Source organism: Amblyomma americanum, chromosome 8 (assembly GCF_052857255.1).
Source record: "Amblyomma americanum isolate KBUSLIRL-KWMA chromosome 8, ASM5285725v1, whole genome shotgun sequence".
Classification (NCBI taxonomy): Eukaryota; Metazoa; Arthropoda; class Arachnida; order Ixodida; family Ixodidae; genus Amblyomma; species Amblyomma americanum.
In genome coordinates, this window is record NC_135504.1 from 727,041 (window position 1) to 747,180 (window position 20,140).

The 20,140-nt window shown below is 47.3% G+C and overlaps 1 protein-coding gene and 1 long non-coding RNA gene across 8 annotated transcripts in view; one reads left to right on the forward strand and one right to left on the reverse strand.

The window, feature by feature from the left end:
* The first annotated feature begins 4,110 nt into the window (after positions 1-4,110).
* On the forward strand, positions 4,111-6,487 carry LOC144100764 (uncharacterized). Its single transcript, XR_013307831.1, has 2 exons — positions 4,111-4,638; positions 6,369-6,487. It is a non-coding gene; the product is annotated as an uncharacterized LOC144100764 (long non-coding RNA).
* Positions 6,488-6,619: 132 nt separating this feature from the next.
* The window catches only part of mms4 (Methyl methanesulfonate sensitivity 4), a 52,951-nt gene continuing 39,430 nt past the window's right edge, over positions 6,620-20,140 (reverse strand). For 6 of the 7 annotated variants that reach the window (XM_077633603.1, XM_077633602.1, XM_077633604.1 and 3 more), the window contains one exon: positions 18,770-20,103. In XM_077633603.1, coding sequence (XP_077489729.1) covers positions 19,993-20,103 — 111 coding nt within the window. In that variant the 3' untranslated portion in view covers positions 18,770-19,992. Of the gene's footprint in view, positions 6,815-18,769; positions 20,104-20,140 lie in introns of those variants that run through there. The other variant, XM_077633606.1, reaches the window with a different exon arrangement.

The following is a 20,140-nucleotide window of genomic DNA, read 5'->3' on the forward strand; positions in this document are numbered from 1 at the left end:
CAAGGGGAATTGATTAAACAGACATTACCGGGACGAATATATGCGGACAATATAGTGATAATGGCTGACAACAAGGAAGACCTGCAGAAGTTGTTAGACATATGCAGTACAGAGGGAGATAGATTAGGCTTCAAGTATAGTAAGGAAAAATCTGCAGTCATGACATTTAATGAAGAGGGCGGCGAGCATAGAATACAGGAGTTCGTGCTAAATGTAGTGAATGAGTACAAGTATCTTGGGGTGTGGATAAATAATAGTGCTGAGTATCTGACAGAGTATGAAAAATATTTAATGAATAGAGCTAGTAGGAATGCAGCTGTCATGAAAAATAGGGCACTGTGGAATTACAATAGGTATGAGGTGGTAAGAGGGATCTGTAAAGGGGTGATGGTCCCTAGCCTGACCTTCGGTAATGCGGTCCTGTGTATGAGGCCAGATGTTCAAGCAAGGCTGGAAATTAAACAACGGGGAGTAGGGAGGTTAGCTTTGGGAGCACATGGCAATACACCAAATCAGGGGGTACAGGGTGATATGGGATGGGCGTCTTTCGAGAGCAGAGAGGCTAGCTGTAAGATAGCATTTGAGGAACGATTGAGAAAGATGGAGGAAAAGCGGTGGGCTAGGAAAGTTTTCAGATACCTGTATATAAAGAATGTTGACACGAAATGGAGAAAGCGAACTAGAAAATTGACAAGCAAATATCTGGACAGCAGTAAGGGGGCAAATCAGCAATTATCGGTCAAGAAAAAGGTTAAAGAAACAGAGAGAGCTCTGTGGAAAACAGGGATGCTGACGAAATCGGCACTATGAACATACCAGACCTTTAAACAGGAAATTGTCAAAGAAAATATCTATGATAATTGTAAGGGAAGCTCTTTGTTGTTTGAGGCCAGGACTGGAGTTTTGCGGACTAAGACGTATTGAGTCAGGTACCAGGAGATAGACACTTTGTGCATTGCGTGCGGAGAGGAGGAGGAAACGGCTGAACACTTGATACTTTTCTGTAAAGGGCTTCACCCTACAGTGGAAAGCAGCGGGGCTGATTTACCCAAGGCATTGGGGTTTAGGGATAGTGAAGGGAAAGTGGATTTTAAGAGGTTAGAAGTAACCAGGCGAAGGTTATCTGATTGGTGGCTAAAAGCAAGACAGGAGTAAAATTTCACAAGACATGGCTAGGTGGCTTGAGCCACCGCCCGATGCAAAGGGTTGAGCCGCATCCATCCGTCCGTCCGTCCGTCCGTCCGTCCGTCCGTCCGTCCGTCCGTCCGTCCGTCCGTCCGTCCGTCCGTCCGTCCATCCATCCATCCATCCATCCATCCATCCATCCATCCATCCATCCACCCATCCATCCATCCATCCATCCATCCATCCATCCATCCATCCATCCATCCATCCATCCATCCATCCATCCATCCATCCATCCATCCATCCATCCATCCATCCATCCATCCATCCATCCATCCAGGCGGGCTTTCCACCTTCGGTCTTGAGCTCAGTCAGCGAAGCTTTACTAAAAAAGGTGAAGAAAGTACGAAAAGAAAAAAGAGATGAAAGTGGAACCTCAGAAAAGAAACTTAGACCAGTTGTGATCCCGTATTCGCATAAAGTTGCACATAATCTTAAGCATGTTGCTTCCAAGTACAAGGTGCCAGTGGTTTTTTCTGCTCCCAGGAAACTCGCCGCATTGTGCCGAATGACTAACCCGGATAAGGACAAGAATAAAGTTTGCCAAACGAAACATGCTAATCCTTTTGTAGATTGTGCGGTTGGAGTTGTGTATAGCATCCCACTGACGTGTGGTAAAACTTACATCGGCCAAACGGGGCGATGTATTAATGACCGTTTGAGAGAACACAGTCTGTCATTAAAGAATGGGACCGGGTCAAATCTACCGATTCACTGTAAGGATTGCTGGAAAGAAGAAGGAAGAAAGAAGGCATGTGGAGCAAAACTTCTGGAAACAAGTGTAATCTGCAAAAGTAAAGACACGATCGCACGCGAATTGATAGAAGCGCACAGAATATGTAAGAGTGGGAGTGCATGTGTTAGCACCCCGTCGATCGTGATGTATAAAAAAGAATGTCAGTTTTTAGATATGGCATAGTATCTGCGGAATCTCCTGTTCTTGTTATGCCATTCGAGTTTTCTACGCACGTGCTTTCAACTGTGATCCCCCCTATGTCTTTACCCCCCCCCCCCCCCCCCCCCCGTGGTTGATATATACGCGGTGGTTTATGAAGACAGTAAAGTGTTGCAAGTTAGCGCCTGTCCTGTCGGTTTCCTCCTTCTTTGTGTCGTGTTATTGCGCTTTTATTCTTGTTAGCTATGAACCAACATGCCCCGGAGAGTGTTTTACTGATCTATCCATCCATCCATCCATCCATCCATCCATCCATCCATCCATCCAATGGTTGATGTCTGGAATGGTGAAGCCGCAAAAGTAGCGGAAAGAATAGCGGAGGGAGTTGACGATTTAAGGGCGATAGCACAGCAAGTCCAGATCGTGGTGTGCACAGTGCCGGAAGTACAAGGACGGAACGGAGAAATTGCCACGGACGTTGTGGCTGTTAATCGGGAGATATATGGAAGTTAAGCCAGGAGAAAGGCTTTGAAGTGGCAGACATAAACAGGGAAGTGCATAGAGCAGGCTTTGGCGGAGGCTTTACACGAGATGGCATCCACTTTAACAGAAGGCTAGGATCCGAGACCGGGTGGCGCCTGGCAGGCCGGGCAGTAGCTTTTTTAGGGGGTCCACTGCGGCTCAAGGCATAGGGGTAGGTAGAAGTAAAGAAAGTTTAGCAATGAAGGCTGGCGCCAATAAAACGGCCACTAGGAGGTCCAGGAAGAAAACTACAAAAAAGAAATTTAACACTAGGATCAGGTACATAAACATGCAAGGCGGTAGAAAGAGAGCGAGGTGGTTAGAGATAGAACAGCAGTTGAAGGACGAAGAAGTAGGTGTATACGCGCTATGCGAGACACATCTCAGGGATCTAGAAGACCCACCATTTATTGATGGCTACGTCTGGGAAGGGAGCAACAGAACAACAACGGAGAGGAAGGGAGGTGGACTATAGGTATGCTGATACATCATGGAACAAATTGGCAAAGAATAAAGTCAACTTGCAAAGAACATGTCTGGGTATCGGGTACAATTTCCGGTAAGAGGACATGGCTAGTAGTAGTTTATTTAGGGACAGGGGACAAATGCAGGCAAGAGAACACGGATCTAGTTAAGTGTCTCAATGACGATATAAAGAAGTTTGGAGAAGGCGCTAATATTATTCTGTTCCTTTATCCCTTCCCGTAGGAGGGAGTGAAAGAAGAAAGGAAGAAGGAGGTGCCGTAGTGGAGGGCTCCGGAATAATTTCGACCACCTGGGGATCTTTAACGTGCACTGACATCGCACAGCACACGGGCGCCTTAGCGTTTTTCCTCCATAAAAACGCAGCCGCCGCGGTCGGGTTCGAACCCGGGAACTCCGGATCAGTAGTCGAGCGCCCTAAAAGTGCAGGAAGACGTTTTCTTAAAGGAAATGGCGAATTGTATTAACAACTTACAGCAGAGTAAACAAAAATAAAGGAAAAAAAAAACTGAGCATAGTGGCAACAACCACTGCCCTGTTTCAAAGGGGATGCTCCTACCTTCCATCCATCCGTAGGTCATGATCATCATCATCTGCTTGCGACAAATGATTTCTCTCCTCTTACTGCCTCTCTGTGCATTTGTCCCGTCTTATTATTTTGACACCTAGTAATGAACGATGCAAATATGACATTTCTTTAAATTAAGCGGTGAATATTCTTTTTACGCGCATGCATGTGTGAGACTTACCGGCATCTTTGCTAAAGCAATAAATAAATAAAAAATACTTAAAACATAGACAAATGACAAAGCTATTACATTCTTGAAGTAAAATAACCGACGCCATCTTGTTCAATAGGTTAATTGTAGCGCTACGCCATCCGTAGCTGCTATTCCCTAGCGGCAAAAGGCATGAACTAGAAAGTGCGCGCTGGAGCAGTGCCAAATGTGCAGTGATCTAGTTCAGTAGGTCTTGCTTCAGGCATGTTCTTCAGGAGGCATTGCTCTATGCTCGAAAGTGGATCCACTGGAAGTTGGGCGGCATGTCCCGGAAGTCAGCCTTTAACAGAGTGCACGAAACCGGACCTCAGCACGGTTTTTCAGTTTTCGTTTTCCACTTAGCATTTTGTCTTTTCGACATTCTCGTCTTTTTTCATGACAATGCCTGCCTGTTGCTCCGTCAACTGCATGACGAGAGCAGCAAAGTCCCCGGGAAAGACGTTTCAAAAATAAGGGTCCATTGCATCGCTATGGGACGACACTAGCAGACGACAGAACGTCGCTGCACAGTACGTACGGAGCTTCGTCTGCTCAACTGTGTCGTCCAGTTGCGCTAGCGTTGCCAACTCTGCTCTTTGTTGTGATGCACATTGTCGCGCTCTAAGCCCAAGTTATGTCATCAATGGGGGTAAGAAAGAATACGTGGAAACCTTCATTAGGCAGCCGACTTTGCAGCGACCATTTTACCGAATTATGTTTAGACCGAACCGGAGCGAGGGTGAGGCTACTATCTAGTGAGGTGCCGACGGTGTTCTGCTGGTTCTTCTCCTAAAGGTATGGTACTGCTTTTTCGACGCAGTGTACCGTGTACTGTTTCGTACTGTCGCAAATTATGCCTGAATGGGCTTTTATTCGTGATGCTTGGTGCAGTTGACTTCTAACAGCGCTTGTCACATCCGCTGCGGCATTCGCTTTCTCGTCAGTCGTTTCTCTCGTGCTGTGTATATGAAATGTGGCTGTGCTATAGAGTTAGATTAAAAGCACGTATCACCTGACATCACCTGTCATCGATGAGAAGAGACATCGTCCGCCACCAACCCGAAATTGAAACAGCGGCAGCTGGAGTGGCTCTTCGAGTGTCAGGATTTCTGCGCCATTGCCTTTTCTTTGCTACACGAAAATTTCTGTTAAGATGACCTAGGCTCATCGTCATTCCACTACCTCTCGTAATTACGCTCGGAAGGCAAGAACCAGGTCAGAAAATGGTGTTTAATGCACGTACCCCTTTGCCGCGGCATGGGGAGACATGCATGCCTGTTCACTTCGGTTCCTCTGAAATTAGTGTTCCCCGAACAATGCTCACATTTATCACGTTCAGCTTGCTTATTCCTTTGATATTACAGTAGACGTTACACGAAAACAACGCGAAAAACTGAGGACGGAAGGGTGAAAGACGCGACTTTTTGCATTGAAATACACAGCAGACACCGAACTTTCGGGATATTTCATCCAACTACCGATGGCTTCACTTGCGCCCACTTCAGAAAGCGGGAATGCGTCATCGAGCCACATAGTGGAGATCAGTGGTACCAGCATTCAAAGAACCCACATATGGAGCTCTTAAAAGGATCGTGAAATTTATTTCGGGGGGCATATTCTAGTGTAACGTATTTGTAGAGGTGGTCTTTATGGGTATTCGTGTCAAATTTGAAAGCTCTGCGTGGATTCTATAATTTATATAGAAATCCTTGTCGGCGTCACGCCTCACCGCGCGGCGTCCCCTACTACCTAAAGCCATAGAGCTGGCGCCCCTCCTACGGAAGTTTGCATGGCGCTTGTGCCCTCAAGACCACTTCAGCCACCATGGGTACAGTGCCTAGAATACTACCATGGGCGCTCTATTAGCATCATGGGCCGGTGCGTATACCGACTGAAATTTTTTTTTTTTTGGGGGGGGGGGAGGGGAAAGGAATAACTGGCGCAGTATCTGTCTCGCATCTCGGCGGATACCTGAACCGCGCCGTAAGGGATAAAGGAGGGAAAGATGGAAGAGGTGCCGTAGTGGAGGGCTCCGGAATAATTTCGACCACATGGACACGGGCGCCTTTGCGTTTCGCCTCCATCGAAACGCTACCGCCGCAGTCGGGTTCGAACCCGGGTACTCCGGACCAGTAGCCGAGCGTTCCAACCGTGGCCCTAACCACAGAGCCACCGCGGCGGGTCGCTATACCGTCTGCAGAACCACAACTTTTGGCCAAAAAATAATGCAGAAATAAGCGTTGTTCGATAATCAAGAATGCCCTAACAATCAATATCCTGTCTATAAATTGCAACAAATGAACAGAAAAGCATGTAAATGCGAAGTTTGCCCAAAATAAGAGATGGCCTGCTCTCCTATAATTAGCAAAGTATTGCACACCACAGAAACAATATTTCGTGCTTAAACGAGTATAGGCACCGAACTTTTGGGTGCGTGTTTTTTTTATTTGTAATGATGCCACATTCTCCTACGACTGCTAAATAATTTATAATCGCATTTCTTTCTTGTGCTGTTTCGGTTTCAGCTTCAACAGCCGAATGGGAACTGTGACGTCACGTGTGCTTGTTAACAGGCAGTTGCATGGAGGAGGCGCTGTTCCAGGTCACGTGAGACAAAAAATAAAAACTGCAATCGCTGCTTCCACATTCGTGATTTAATATCTGCAGCGGGTCCCTGGACCTAAAATATTAAACTCATTTTTGGAATATGGAGGAGTGCTTGGCTTTCAGCACTCTGGCACGGGTCGGCCCGGTATTGCACTGCCTCCGGGATCAGTCAGGGGACTATAGCGCGGCGCGTCTTTTCTTTCACTCTTGCTCTCCTATCCTTTACCCCTCTACTTTCAGCAAGCGGCAGCGAGCGTGGCTCGGCTTGAGCCAGTAGGCAGGCCCGTGCTCTTTCCTTCTTCCTCTCAGTAACATCAGTCAGTCCACATTCGTTCATTCTGGCTCTTGAAGGCTGTCTTCAGCACTGCAGAAAATTAAAAATTAATGTGGATTAGAGAAATGAATGGGCTTGCATGGGCAGGGCATGTAATGCGAAGGCAAGCATAGCAGGGGGCGACAGAAGATTAGGTGGGCGGATGTGATTAGGAAATTTGCCCGCATATATAGGGTGGGCGCAGCTGGCAAAGGACAGGGCCTTTGCCCTGCAGTGGGCGTAGTCGGGCTGATGATGAATGGCGTTTCGGAAAATAGAAACCTTTTATTGGCGTCGTGTGTAGTGTTTACTACGGCTTTTGCGTACCCGTCGCTCCAGTGGGGCAGTTCGCTGGGCGATATCCGACGACGGCTCAAAGCTTCCCGATCCTGCGCAATGCTTATAGAAGACGGCCCGGCCTCGCTCTCGATCGTGCATGGACAAGCTCGCACCGACTAGGCCAGCGCGGTTAGCCAGGCGCGCGGCGAGTCGCGTAGTCAGGCGGTGACCCAGCTGCAGAAAGCGCATGCGCCAAGCCGGCGGCACAGCTCCGGTCAAATGAAGGTCAAACATGCAGCCCACGACGAAATCGGCGCCGCTAGGCCAGTAAAGCTTTCGATTTAAAATAGCGTACAACCAAAAATTCAGACCCGACCTCGATATTGTGTAACCTGCCCCGCCGTCCCCTTTCCCGTGATGCACCTTGCAGCAACAGCATCGCCTTGATGCGGGGCGCACCACGTGACTCTCTCTGGTTAACTTAACGAGAGGGCGCCGGAGCCGCAAACGGCTTGCTGCGGGACACAACATCACCCTCTTCGGCTGACGGAACGTCGTCGGGAGCGGATGTATCGCTCACGGCGCTCCGCTCTACGCCCACGGGGCAAGGCCTCGTGGGGAGGACCGTCCTCCCGCATCTTGTCCCGTCCGGCCTCGGAGTATCTCTTGCCTTAGCGTGGGCCAACATTCGCTTGTAACCTTGCTGTTGAGTCGGACGACCTCGATTCCTTAGTGTCTTGTTGCTAGCTGGCATTATTTTTGTTGTAGCAATAAATGCCTTGTGTCAGCCAGAGTGCCGTTCCTTTGTTCTGAGCAAGGCCCGCCGTGGTCGGCGTGTGCTCGGTAGCGCAGCCACGACGAACACAAGAGGCACACAGGACTAGCGCTAAAGGCGTACGTGATCATGGGGTGGGGTCTGGAAGTTATGAACAGTGTTAGCCGCGATTAAATGGTGGAAAACGTATTTATCCCCCAATTAAAACCCCACAATATGAACGAATACAATTGAGCCCGGCACGTCCCAGAGGCAAACAGCTCGCTAGGCGCTTCAAACGGGCATGCAACAAAGTTTCTGCACACTAAGAACAAAGCGAGCGCAGCTGCTTCCTTTACAGTATCGCACTCTGCCTATGTCACGGCCCCCGCTGCTCACACAAGTGCAAGCATCGAAAAAGAAAAATGGCAGTTATATTATAATCAACACTAGTTAGAATTGCTGAAGCGTTGCAAGAACACACATAACTAGCAACGATGTTTCATGGTCGATGGAAACGGGAGTGTGACTGCACGCACAAGACACGAAACGTTCACACAATACGCTGATGACCGCTCTGCTGAATCACTGGTGAACGAACAGAGCGAATGCCCCTCAGTGAGCAACGATGGCCTCCCGACTGCTCCATGCAGTGTCGCAGCAGACGAAACGCCTGCGCGATCGTTGTCGCCAAGCGTGTTCAAATCTGTGCACTCAACGAGAGTTTTGCACTGAATTCCACCTTGAGAAATGAGTGAACGACGCAAATGTCAGCCTGTGAGCTCCACCAAAAATAAACTCGAGCAGTTCAGGAAGGTATGCCTACGCCGCACCACAAATGGTAAGATGCTACCGCCCGGTTTGTAAGTAGCAACTATGACGCCGTTGCTAAGCTGCGCCTGGACAAGATGGCCTCCTGATTGAGGAAAACCACGACTTCCTCCGCATTTTTCTCCGAGGGTACCCAGGGTGTTGTATGGGAAGGGCATCGGAAGAATGTTGATGGGAAGGGCCTCTCCGGAGTTTTCCTCCCTTCAAGTGCGGGACACTTCGATTTTTTCGTGAACACAGAGCGGCGTTACTGAGATCTCCCATTACGAAAATGCTGTTCTCCACGTTTGTGCGCATACGTGGTGCTTCAGGATTGAGTGGGAAATATCTCAGACTAGCGCACCCCACGTACATACGGCTGGCACTAACGTAGTGTGCAAAAGCCATAGTAGTGAAAATGCAACAGCACACGACGCCAATAAAAGGTTTGTTTTCCGAAATGCCATTAAAATATTTCTTTTTAAAAGTGCACGTTAAGCACGAGACATTAGTTTCTGTGGTGTGCACTACTTGGCCAATAGGAGAGCAAGCCATCTCTATTTTGGGCAACCTTTGCATTTACATGCTTTTCTGCTCGTTTTTTGCAATTTATATACGATATTGAATGTTAAGGCATTCCTGATTATCAAATGTTTATTTTTGCATTAAATTTGGGTCAAAACTTGTGGCTCTGCAGTCGGTAGCGCACCGGCCCATGATGCTTAGAGCACCCATGTTAGTTGAAGTAGTCTTGAGGAAGCTCCATGCAAACTGGATGAGGCACCAGTGTTTTCTCTAGGTAATAGTATACTAGGCAAGAGACTCTATGCCCTACCCTGATGACCAATGTAACCTCCTGCCCTAATGAAGAAATTTTGAGAAAAGCGCATTCCCCAATTTTTTGACCAAAAAAGTTCGTAAGAAATGCAATGTGATTCGGGCTCTTGTGTCCACATTCTGTTCATGGAGCATACGAAAGACAGCAAGACAACTCCCTACCTGCAAATTCTACCTACCGTTAGTCTCCTTTACAATCCGGCATCTTCACACGGCCATGCTCTGCGCATGCGCACCTCTCTCTCTATTGGTTGAAAACGAACAGCCCAGAGCTTTTTGACGGGCATAATTTGTTTGATAGTTGAATGGACGAACGTGAGTGAGTTTGGCTGACGCATGAGTTACTCTAACACCTGTCCCAAGTGCACCTGGTCGTTGCATGAAATGGCAGACAAATAACAACAATCATTCGAAGGCTCATCTCGCAGACTTCCCTCACTTGGACCCACACGGTCGGCATGCATATGAGCCGCTACATGCAATTCAGCTTAACGTTGCTGTAGGCAGAGGCGGAAATTGGGGCAACTTTGAGAAGCGGTTGGGGCAGGTAGGGAGGGGGGCTCGTCTAATTCCTGCAATGCATTTCTTGAACTTTATTTTAAAAAAGTTCAGGGCCCAGAGCAATTTTTTGCATAGAAAATTAACTGCCGTTTCCACATGAAACCATGAATGCCGTTCCATTGGCGGCAAAAAAAGTTTGGTGGAAGAGACGCACTTTTGATTGCATCAGTGGTTTACTGTTGCTTTGAAGTAAAGCACTTCCACCTGTCGTGCACAAAAGCATTTAGACTGCCGTTATAGTACTACTTTCAAGGATCCAGCCGCTCTAATGCCATAGGTCTGCTGTTCAGGACCACGGATTTGCACTGTCATCAAAGCTTGTGTGTCAGCCGCGCCACTATTTCTGTCCAGGGTAAAAAAACATCAGCATGCTTTATCATTTTAGCCTTGAATGATTGAAAGTTCTTCCATAGCACTGCCTTCATTTTTTTTCTTGTTTTCTTACACAGCATGCAATGTTGTATCTATAGATTGCACTTTTATCACGTTTTTTGCATTCTCCCAAACAAATTGTAGGCAACCAAATTCAAAGGCACCTTGTTCTGACCTAAAGTGCTCACTATTAATGCAGAAGTATTTATTTGCCATTCTCAACATCAAATCTTCATTCTTCAAAGCGTGTCTATCTTCCTTATCTCTCTTGCCATCAAGGAGGCTTTACATATCTGCTTGGTGTTGGAGGTAACAGCCTGGACAGATATCAAATGCATTACAGACATGTTCTGCATGTTTTGCAGCAAGATATTCATTTAGAAAGAGTTTCTGAATGTCAAAGACCCTTTACCCTGAAACATGAATCAGGCTAGCTACAGCTGAAAGCAGACAGGCAAGACGTTTTGTTTTGTTCATAAGCACTGTTTGCACTTCATTCCGGCCTGACTGTATACTACTGCCACAGCAGGTACCCCAACAAAAGGAGACACTGTCTTGTGAAAAATCATGCACGTACACGTTTTAGACAGGTGCGTGAAGCAATGTGCAGCTACTAACATTGCATACTTGTTCCTACTTATATTTTTATGATATTTAACTATAATTAGTGTCTTCAACTGAATGATCCCTCTGCCTCCCACTACGAAGGCACAAGCATCACCTCACCTCTAACTCACCTCCGTTTTGGTTTCACTCGCTCAATTATGGTACACATTAATAATTATCACTTTATAGCACACGTATATATGAGAATAATACATTTTAAGTTAAATGAGGTTAATAAGAGTTTTCCGCTCCGTGCAATGATATGTCTGGTTGGTCTTATACATCTTTACTTGTGTGTTAATGTTTCTTTTCAGCATTCTGTTTAACTAGCCTTGCCTGCCAATCTGCCTTCCCCTCTTCAGTCGTACCTCCCGTTTCCTTTACGCTGGCCACATTGGTCAGGTGCCTGCTTGCTATGAGAATGATAGCCAGCACTATGCCCCTGCCTTTTTTCCATAGAATCTGCACTGCTACTACCAATACTAATATATCATTGATATGCATTATCGCAAAAATATTAATAGTATTAGTATTTTCGCGATAATACATTTTTTGTGAAGTATAATTAGTTGGCTAAGCCAATGGCAGCAGTGTTGAATGTCAGAATATCGGACACATATATATTGCATGCAATATATCAATATATTCACTACTGCAGTACCCTCAATTCCTTTCAGTTCAGTCGTTCCGCCATAGATGTATTTTATGCTTCTTTCCTAGTTCAGTCCACTCAAACAAAAACTTGCTTTCTGTGTCACAGGTAGAATCTACAATGAATGCTGCTCTGTGTCTTGTAAGCAGGAGGAGTCATGAACTTTTGTTGGAAATGACAAGCCTTCTATTGTCGTATTATGTGCTCAAAATGTTACTTGTTTCTGCCACTTGGATCAGCACACCTTCATTTAGCAACTTTTTTCAGTGCTCTGGCATGGTAAATAGATACGCTGTTACATGCGATTATAATGAGCTACGGGTAAATAGTATGAATTGCTGCACTTATAGTATTGCATGTTCCTCTTCTAATGCTCTCTCTGCCTTCGTTTGTCTATTCAAGTGAGTAGCAAAAAACAGCGAGAACAAGAAGGGGTTTTCGTGCTTCACACGCGCTTTCTGGCTCAGTGATTGAGTTACTACCAAATAGCTCAGGGTCTGTACCTTCAGTTAAACTATTTCATGCATAGAGAAAAAAGCTTTTCAATTTTATATTCGTACCCCCTCAGTATAACAGACATTGAGAAAAAATATCTTTAATCCCCGATCTTAATCTACAGGACATCATATATGTCTAGGCAAGCCTATCACAACTAAATGCAAAATGTGGACTGTTCATGTGTACTCGCAGAGGCTTGTGAAGAAAGGCCAAAGGAATTTTCTTTCCTTTATGCAGAATGGAAGGTTGAAATGTTCGGAGCACGAAGTTCCATGTGGAAACCTGCCGCAGTGTGCATTTTAAAAGTGCTGCCTAGGATGCCAACACTTGCATTCAACTGCAATCAGGTTATCTGGCTAGCCTCCTTCTTCGTTGAGCCCAGATTTCTAGTAACTATGTCACTTTATTTCGATCAGAATCTAGAAGAACATACTAAATACACCAAATATACAGCAAAATTAAAAGGGCGATTGATCACTGGCTCTGTGTAGTCCGGGGCAGTTAAGTGCCAAGTGCACAGTAAAATTAAATATCTCCAGTCCAACAAAACAAGCTACTTTTTTCAACCCAAGTGCTCATGATGGAGACAGTGGTGCACTCAAAATTACCCCTGTTGGTGAGGGAACGAGAACTGCATGACAGAGAGTGTCTCAAGCAGCGGGTGGGACCAAGCTTTGTTTTCTAATGTCTAAGGGGGCACTTAGACATTCTTGCACGAGATATTCGTGCTGTGAGAATTAATGATATCACACTTAAATTACAGCATGCATGGCTTGAGAGTCGAGTGCTTCTAATGTGTACGAAAAAATGGCCAGGTTACTACACGACGTGTGGAGGAGCACTTTTAGGCCTCATGAAGCAGAAAATCAAGGTAGTGCTTAATTTAGGAACACAGCACAGGACCAGAAAGAAATAGCTGACAGACCTGGATGACACTGTGTGCATGAAGGACCTTATGGATTGGCCTGTCATGCCGTGCGAGAAGAAGGTCGCTCAGGATGGGTGTTAAACACGGGCCGATGCAGACACCTTCTTTCGGCACGTAATACTCACTGCAGAACTCAACGAACAAGAAGCGAAGGTAACAGCTGAGCATGGCCAGACTCTTGCGCTTCCCTCCACAAGGAAGCACAATTCTCCGAAATCTTTTTTTTTATGGTTTTGCTCGCAACATACATCACTGCATCAGGTGGCGAGGAAAAGTGCATGTCCTTGATGTCAAGTGACAGTGGGTGCCGGTAACAGCTCACTGAGGTATTCCATACATCTACAGGGTGCCTCATGATGAATGAATTCTTAGGCTTCAGAATAGAGAGGGCTCTTTGCAGAAACTGTCCCAAAGTTTGTCGCCACACATGGACCTCTTCGACCCAGAAAGGCGAGCCCTCACTAGGTGTCCCTGCTGCAAAAGAAGCCCAAGACATGGGCCTTTCTGCTTCTCCACAAGTGCTTTGTGAGGAAAATATGGAATAGTTCCACAAAAAGCCAAAGAACAGACAGTGAAGCTGCGCAAAGCAGGGAGGTAATAAACGTTTCACAGTAATGAAGAAGCAGAAAGACCCATGTCTTCGTCCTTTTTTCACGCCAGACACATGGGGTCACTTCTTCTGTCTGGGTCATCATTCCAAAAAGGTCCACATAGCAACAACCATTGGTTAATTTTCTGCCAAGAGCTCATTCCAGAAGCTTGAGAATCCGTTCTTCCTGAGGCGAACTGCAGAGATACTGGAATACCTCAGTGACCCTGTGACTGCCTATTCAGTTGACATGAGGGATCCATACATTTTATGTGCATGCTGAGATAACGGGAGCTGTGAGCAAAAGCTTGCTTGAGGACAAGTGTTCAGCCATTCGCAGATGTTGCCATTGTTCCTTGCTTGCCGAGTTGTGCAATGAGTAATATGTAGAGGAAAAAGCATCTGCATCAAAATGGGCAATAAATCGTAATGATTTGGTTCTTAAATGACCTTTTCAAGCTTTTACAAAAGCCAGTTGTTCAAAAAGATGGTTAAAATGCATTTGTGAAATTTATTTATAATTAGCACTCTGTGACTACTAAATGAGAATTCCTTTTTGTGCTTTTCAGATGAATCCGACAGCAGTATGCAGAGTAGGCAGTTTGTCATGAAATAAAACGTATCACTGTACTCATGCAAAGACTCATTCTAAGCTACATGCTTTGTATGTATGCAAAACACAACATGCATAGAGGAAGGTCTTGTACATAATATAATTCAATCCTTCTGTACCTGGACTGCAACTGTGCATGCATGAACATGTGTCGACATGTTGATCAGTCACACAAATTGTGAACGTGCATGAGGCTGACAGCTTATGTTCAACATGACACTCCACTGATCATTTTGGTCACACTAGCAGCGTCAGTATGAGTGAACTGGACTTGCTAGTACGGTCGTCTGGGCCACGCACTGCTGCCGTAATGTTTTGTCCAAGCCAACGGCGACAAACCGCTTGACTTGAATACACATAGAATGGTCTGAGAGAGGCTACAGGCTATGCAAGACATTTTTTTATGGGTTGGCTTTTCTACTCAACAGCACATAATTTGAGTGTTTAAGAACATGGAGTCCTTCTTAAAGACTTGCCGTTTCTCAAAGTGTCCGTTTTATGAATTGCATAATGTGGATGGCAACGCATTGCTTTCAGGGTTCTGCGTAAACATGAATTTTTTTTTTTTTTTACAGTGTTATGCTACTGATTTGGCAGCTGTTGCCACCAACCCATCATACACCATGACTGAGGAGAAGAGATTGGTACACACAATATATTTAAATTCCGTAATATTAGTCCTCGTAGATTGGTTTACAGAATATATTTAAACTCCGTAATATTAGTCCTCGTAGTGCTGGTTTGCAGCCCAGAGTCTCTTAAGTTGACTAAGCGAACACGACGAGCGGTGCACTTGCTTCGTGCAACATAAGCACAGGTGCGTTGTAGCTAGTTTTGTGCTGCGGCATGAACTTTGTTCGAGGAGAGTTCCTAAGCTGCTCCGCACTTGTAAATCGAGGAACATCAAACATGAAATCACGCGGACATGAGAAGTAGCAGTAGTAAAAATATTTATTTGGGAAGAAAAAAGTTCGGGCATAGGTGTGGGCGAGAGATAGATTTAAAGCTTCATTAGTTGGTCTTCCCTATTCCAGGATCCCGTTGGCCTTGGCCCTCGCCACCAGCATCAGCTGTGTGCGCATACTCGCGAAACACAAATCATGTCGACCGCCTGTAGCGCCGCCAAATATGTTATCTTCCGCTTCCAGCATTAATTCATGTTGTCTGTCTTGCGCCTTACACATTAGGCAAAAGTGGTTTCAAAACAAAACATATGTACTTCAATATCTAAACGCGTAACTTTCACGCATATTAGTTAGTTGCAGATATCCATGCAGTTTTAGAGTGAAACCTCTACTTCACAACCAAAGCTGCCAAAGCCGGGCCATTGCTGAAGCCATGGCAAGCAGCCCGTACGTATACCTCCCCGAAGTAGCAATCACCTGTAGTGAGCCATGAACAGTAAGTGCGCTGGCAAGCCACCCGTATGTATACCTCCCTGAAGCAGCAATTGCCGGTAGTGGGCCATGAGCAGTAAGTGCGCTGGCAAGCAGCCTGTACATATACGTCCCTGAAGCAGCACTCGCCAGTAGTGAGCCGTGAGCAGTAAATGCGCTGGCAAGCGGCCCGTACGTACACCTCCCCAAAGTAGCAATCGCCTGTAGTGAGCCATGAGCAGTAAGTGCGCTGGCAAGCCGCCTGTACGCATACCTCCCTGAAGCGGCAATCGCCAGTAGTGGGCCGTGAGCAGTAAGTGCGCTGGCAAGCAGCCTGTACGTATACCTCCCTGAAGCAACACTCGCCAGTAGTGCACCGGCAAGCGGCCCATACGTATACCGCCCAGGAGCAGCAAGCGACCGTAGTGAGCAGTAAGTGCGCTGGCAAGCCGCCCGTACGCATACCTCCCTGAAGCAGCAATCGCCTGTAGTGAGCCGTGAGCAGTAAGTGCGCTGGCAAGCAGCCCGTACGTATACCTCCCTGAAGTAGCAATCGCCTGTTGTGAGCCATGAGCAGCAAGTGCGCTGGCAAGCCGCCCGTACGCATACCTCCCTGAATCGACAATCACCAGTAGTGAGCCGTGAGCAGTAAGTGCGCTGGCAAGCAGCCCGTACGTATACCTCCCCGAAGTAGCAATCGCCTGTTGTGAGCCATGAGCAGCAAGTGCGCTGGCAAGCCGCCCGTACGCATACCTCCCTGAATCGACAATCGCCAGTAGTGAGCCGTGAGCAGTAAGTGCGCTGGCAAGCAGCCCGTACGTATACCTCCCTGAAGTAGCAATCGCCTGTAGTGAGCCATGAGCAGCAAGTGCGCTGGCAAGCCGCCCGTACGCATACCTCCCTGAATCGACAATCACCAGTATTGAGCCGTGGGCAGTAAGTGCGCTGGCAAGCAGCCCGTACGTATACCTCCCCGAAGTAGCAATCGCTTTGTGAGCCATGAGTAGCAAGTGCGCTGGCAAGCCACCCGTACGCATACCTCCCTGAAGCAGTAATCGCCAGTAGTGAGCCGTGAGCAGTAAGTGCGCTGGCAAGCAGCCCGTACGTATACCTCCCCGAAGTAGCAATCGCGTGTTGTGAGCCATGAGTAGCAAGTGCGCTGGCAAGCCACCCGTACGCATACCTCCCTGAAGCAGTAATCGCCAGTAGTGAGCCGTGAGCAGTAAGTGCGCTGGCAAGCAGCCCGTACGTATACCTCCCCGAAGTAGCAATCGCGTGTTGTGAGCCATGAGTAGCAAGTGCGCTGGCAAGCCACCCGTACGCATATCTCCCTGAAGCAGTAATCGCTAGTAGTGAGCCATGAGCAGCAAGTGCGCTGGCAAGCCGCCCGTACGCATACCTCCCTGAATCGACAATCGCCAGTAGTGAGCCGTGAGCAGTAAGTGCGCTGGCAAGCAGCCCGTACGTATACCTCCCTGAAGTAGCAATCGCCTGTAGTGAGCCATGAGCAGCAAGTGTGCTGGCAAGCCGCCCATACGCATACCTCCCTGAATCGACAATCGCCAGTAGTGAGCCGTGAGCAGTAAGTGCGCTGGCAAGCAGCCCGTACGTATACCTCCCTGAAGTAGCAATCGCCTGTAGTGAGCCATGAGCAGCAAGTGCGCTGGCAAGCCGCCCGTACGCATACCTCCCTGAATCGACAATCACCAGTAGTGAGCCGTGAGCAGTAAGTGCGCTGGCAAGCAGCCCGTACGTATACCTCCCCGAAGTAGCAATCGCGTGTTGTGAGCCATGAGTAGCAAGTGCGCTGGCAAGCCACCCGTACGCATACCTCCCTGAAGCAGTAATCGCCAGTAGTGAGCCGTGAGCAGTAAGTGCGCTGGCAAGCAGCCCGTACGTATACCTCCCTGAAGTAGCAATCGCCTGTTGTGAGCCATGAGCAGCAAGTGCGCTGGCAAGCTGCCCGTACGCATACCTCCCTGAAGCAACAATCGCCTGTAGTGAGCCGTGAGCAGTAAGTGCGCTGGCAAGCAGCCCGTACGTATACCTCCCCGAAGTAGCAATCGCGTGTTGTGAGCCATGAGTAGCAAGTGCGCTGGCAAGCCACCCGTACGCATACCTCCCTGAAGCAGTAATCGCCAGTAGTGAGCCGTGAGCAGTAAGTGCACTGGCAAGCAGCCCGTACGTATACCTCCCCGAAGTAGCAATCGCGTGTTGTGAGCCATGAGTAGCAAGTGCGCTGGCAAACCACCCGTACGCATACCTCCCTGAAGCAGTAATCGCCAGTAGTGAGCCGTGAGCAGTAAGTGCGCTGGCAAGCAGCCCGTACGTATACCTCCCCGAAGTAGCAATCGCGTGTTGTGAGCCATGAGTAGCAAGTGCGCTGGCAAGCCACCCGTACGCATACCTCCCTGAAGCAGTTATCGCCAGTAGTGAGCCATGAGCAGCAAGTGCGCTGGCAAGCCGCCCGTACGCATACCTCCCTGAATCGAAATCGACATTACAAATTTTCTCAATTCCCCAACGACGCCCCCTTTGAAGCGCGTGTACTTGAGACCTCCATGTATTGAAGGTGTTGAGGCAGTTGACCTTGATATAATGAACTCGCTACAAACTCTGTTAGCTTGTGCTGAGTTACGACATTTGGCAGAAAAGTTCAATGACAATAAAGCATCAGCTGACATGAGAACAGCGCCTCCGATAGCAAAGCGCGACTGCTTCAGCGCCGTCGGCGCATGTTCGTTGCGTTTGCCTTTGGAAGGTCATACCACGTGGCATTACAACATGCTCAAAAGCAGTGAAAAATAATAGGACATAGCAAAAGACATGGCTGCTTGCATGATGCTGGCGGCGGTAGCGCAAAGAAAACGTTGCCTCCCCCATTCTGCCACCTCACTCGTTGCGCAAGCCGAGGTGAGGGTGGTGGTAGCTGCTGCCGCAGTTGCGCTATCTGCATGATCGCAAAACGTTTCTCCGTGTTTACGACTTGGAGTGACGGGAGAAGATTTTGAAGGTGGTTTTTTTGCAGTTCCGTTATATCCAAGTTGATCTCTATGGTATACTACATTGTAGGACGGCTGAAAAGTTAGTGTATGGAAAAATATTTCCATCAATAAAAAGATGACACTAAATTTTGAAGTGAAAAAATAAAAAGTTTTATATAAAAAGTTTGTTTTTTAATGTCCTGAAGTTTCGGCATTTATGGGTTAAGGAGACACTCTGGGGGACTCCACATCCATGCACAGGTCTATTTCACTACACTGTTTGCTAACAAAGCCTGCTAAGAAAACCATTCTGCAACAGCTTACAAACATAATATCTTCTATTTACAATAAAAATAAGTCAATCCCAGTAGGCCACAGAAGAGGAACCTACATCTCTGGTGGTTAAATTAAGTTGCTGCAAAACAGACAAGCTGTAGCTTTCAGTAAAAAATTAAAAAGCACATATACTGCAAGAAATTAGCACAGTGTCAAATAAATTACTAGCAATACTAAACTACATATGACGAATCTAATTACTCATCAAGATGCACATTGGTGTAAAATTTCAGCACTTAAATTGTGTCTCCAACTTTCTCACCACAACCTAAAGCAGGGATGTCAGAAATGGGTGGGGTGCTCAGCAAGCCCACTTCCTGCCCCATTCACATAGGATGAGCTCTGCCCCTCCACCCTGTTCCAGTGTACCTGACCGAATGGCACAGCAGGAGACACCACATGCTAGGCAGTAAGCAAATATTCACACTGGTCGAATAAAGGTGGCTATTAAAGCGGCTCAAAAAGAGCTGAAGGACAGCCAGGCAGCAGGCGTCAGTTGCTCAAGCTCATTGTCATATGGTCAACTACAATGTCCATAAACTGTACAGGTAACCATGCACCTTATTCGTGAAAGCTGGGTTCTGAATAAAAGAATGGAAAATAGGCCCTACACAAACAGATCACACAAGGCATGTGGCCTTTTCCGCATCCTTTTTCCCGACCCCACATCTCTGTGCCTATTGCTGGTCGTGTCCAGTACAGGAATGTCCAGGGCAAACATGTTACGTACATCATGCCTCTCCAGATGGCAGGCCCTTATTAAAAATCAAACTTGACTCCCAGCTGCCTTTGGTGTCATCACTATAGCTTTCAATCATCCAAGGCGAGAGTAAATCTCAATCAACTCACAGCAGTGGCCAGAAGCCCCACCAACAGCTCATGTCAACATCATGCATATGGCGAATGTTCGACCACCAACTGCAGTCATTCCGCCTCATCTCCATTGCAAGCACTGCTTCAGGGCTTACAATCTTGAGGCAGACTAAAGCCAAGAAGCACTGCCACTTGGGCTTTGGAGTAGGGGAGTCAGTCACTCAATCAAAGTAAGCGTCCTGGTCTGTCGCCACAAAGAAGCGGTAGATGCGCCCAGATATCACAGGGCCCACCCGGCGTGTTGACTGCAGAGCACCTGCTCCTCTCCGCACCTGCAGATGACAATTCCTTATTAAGTATCATAGGAGG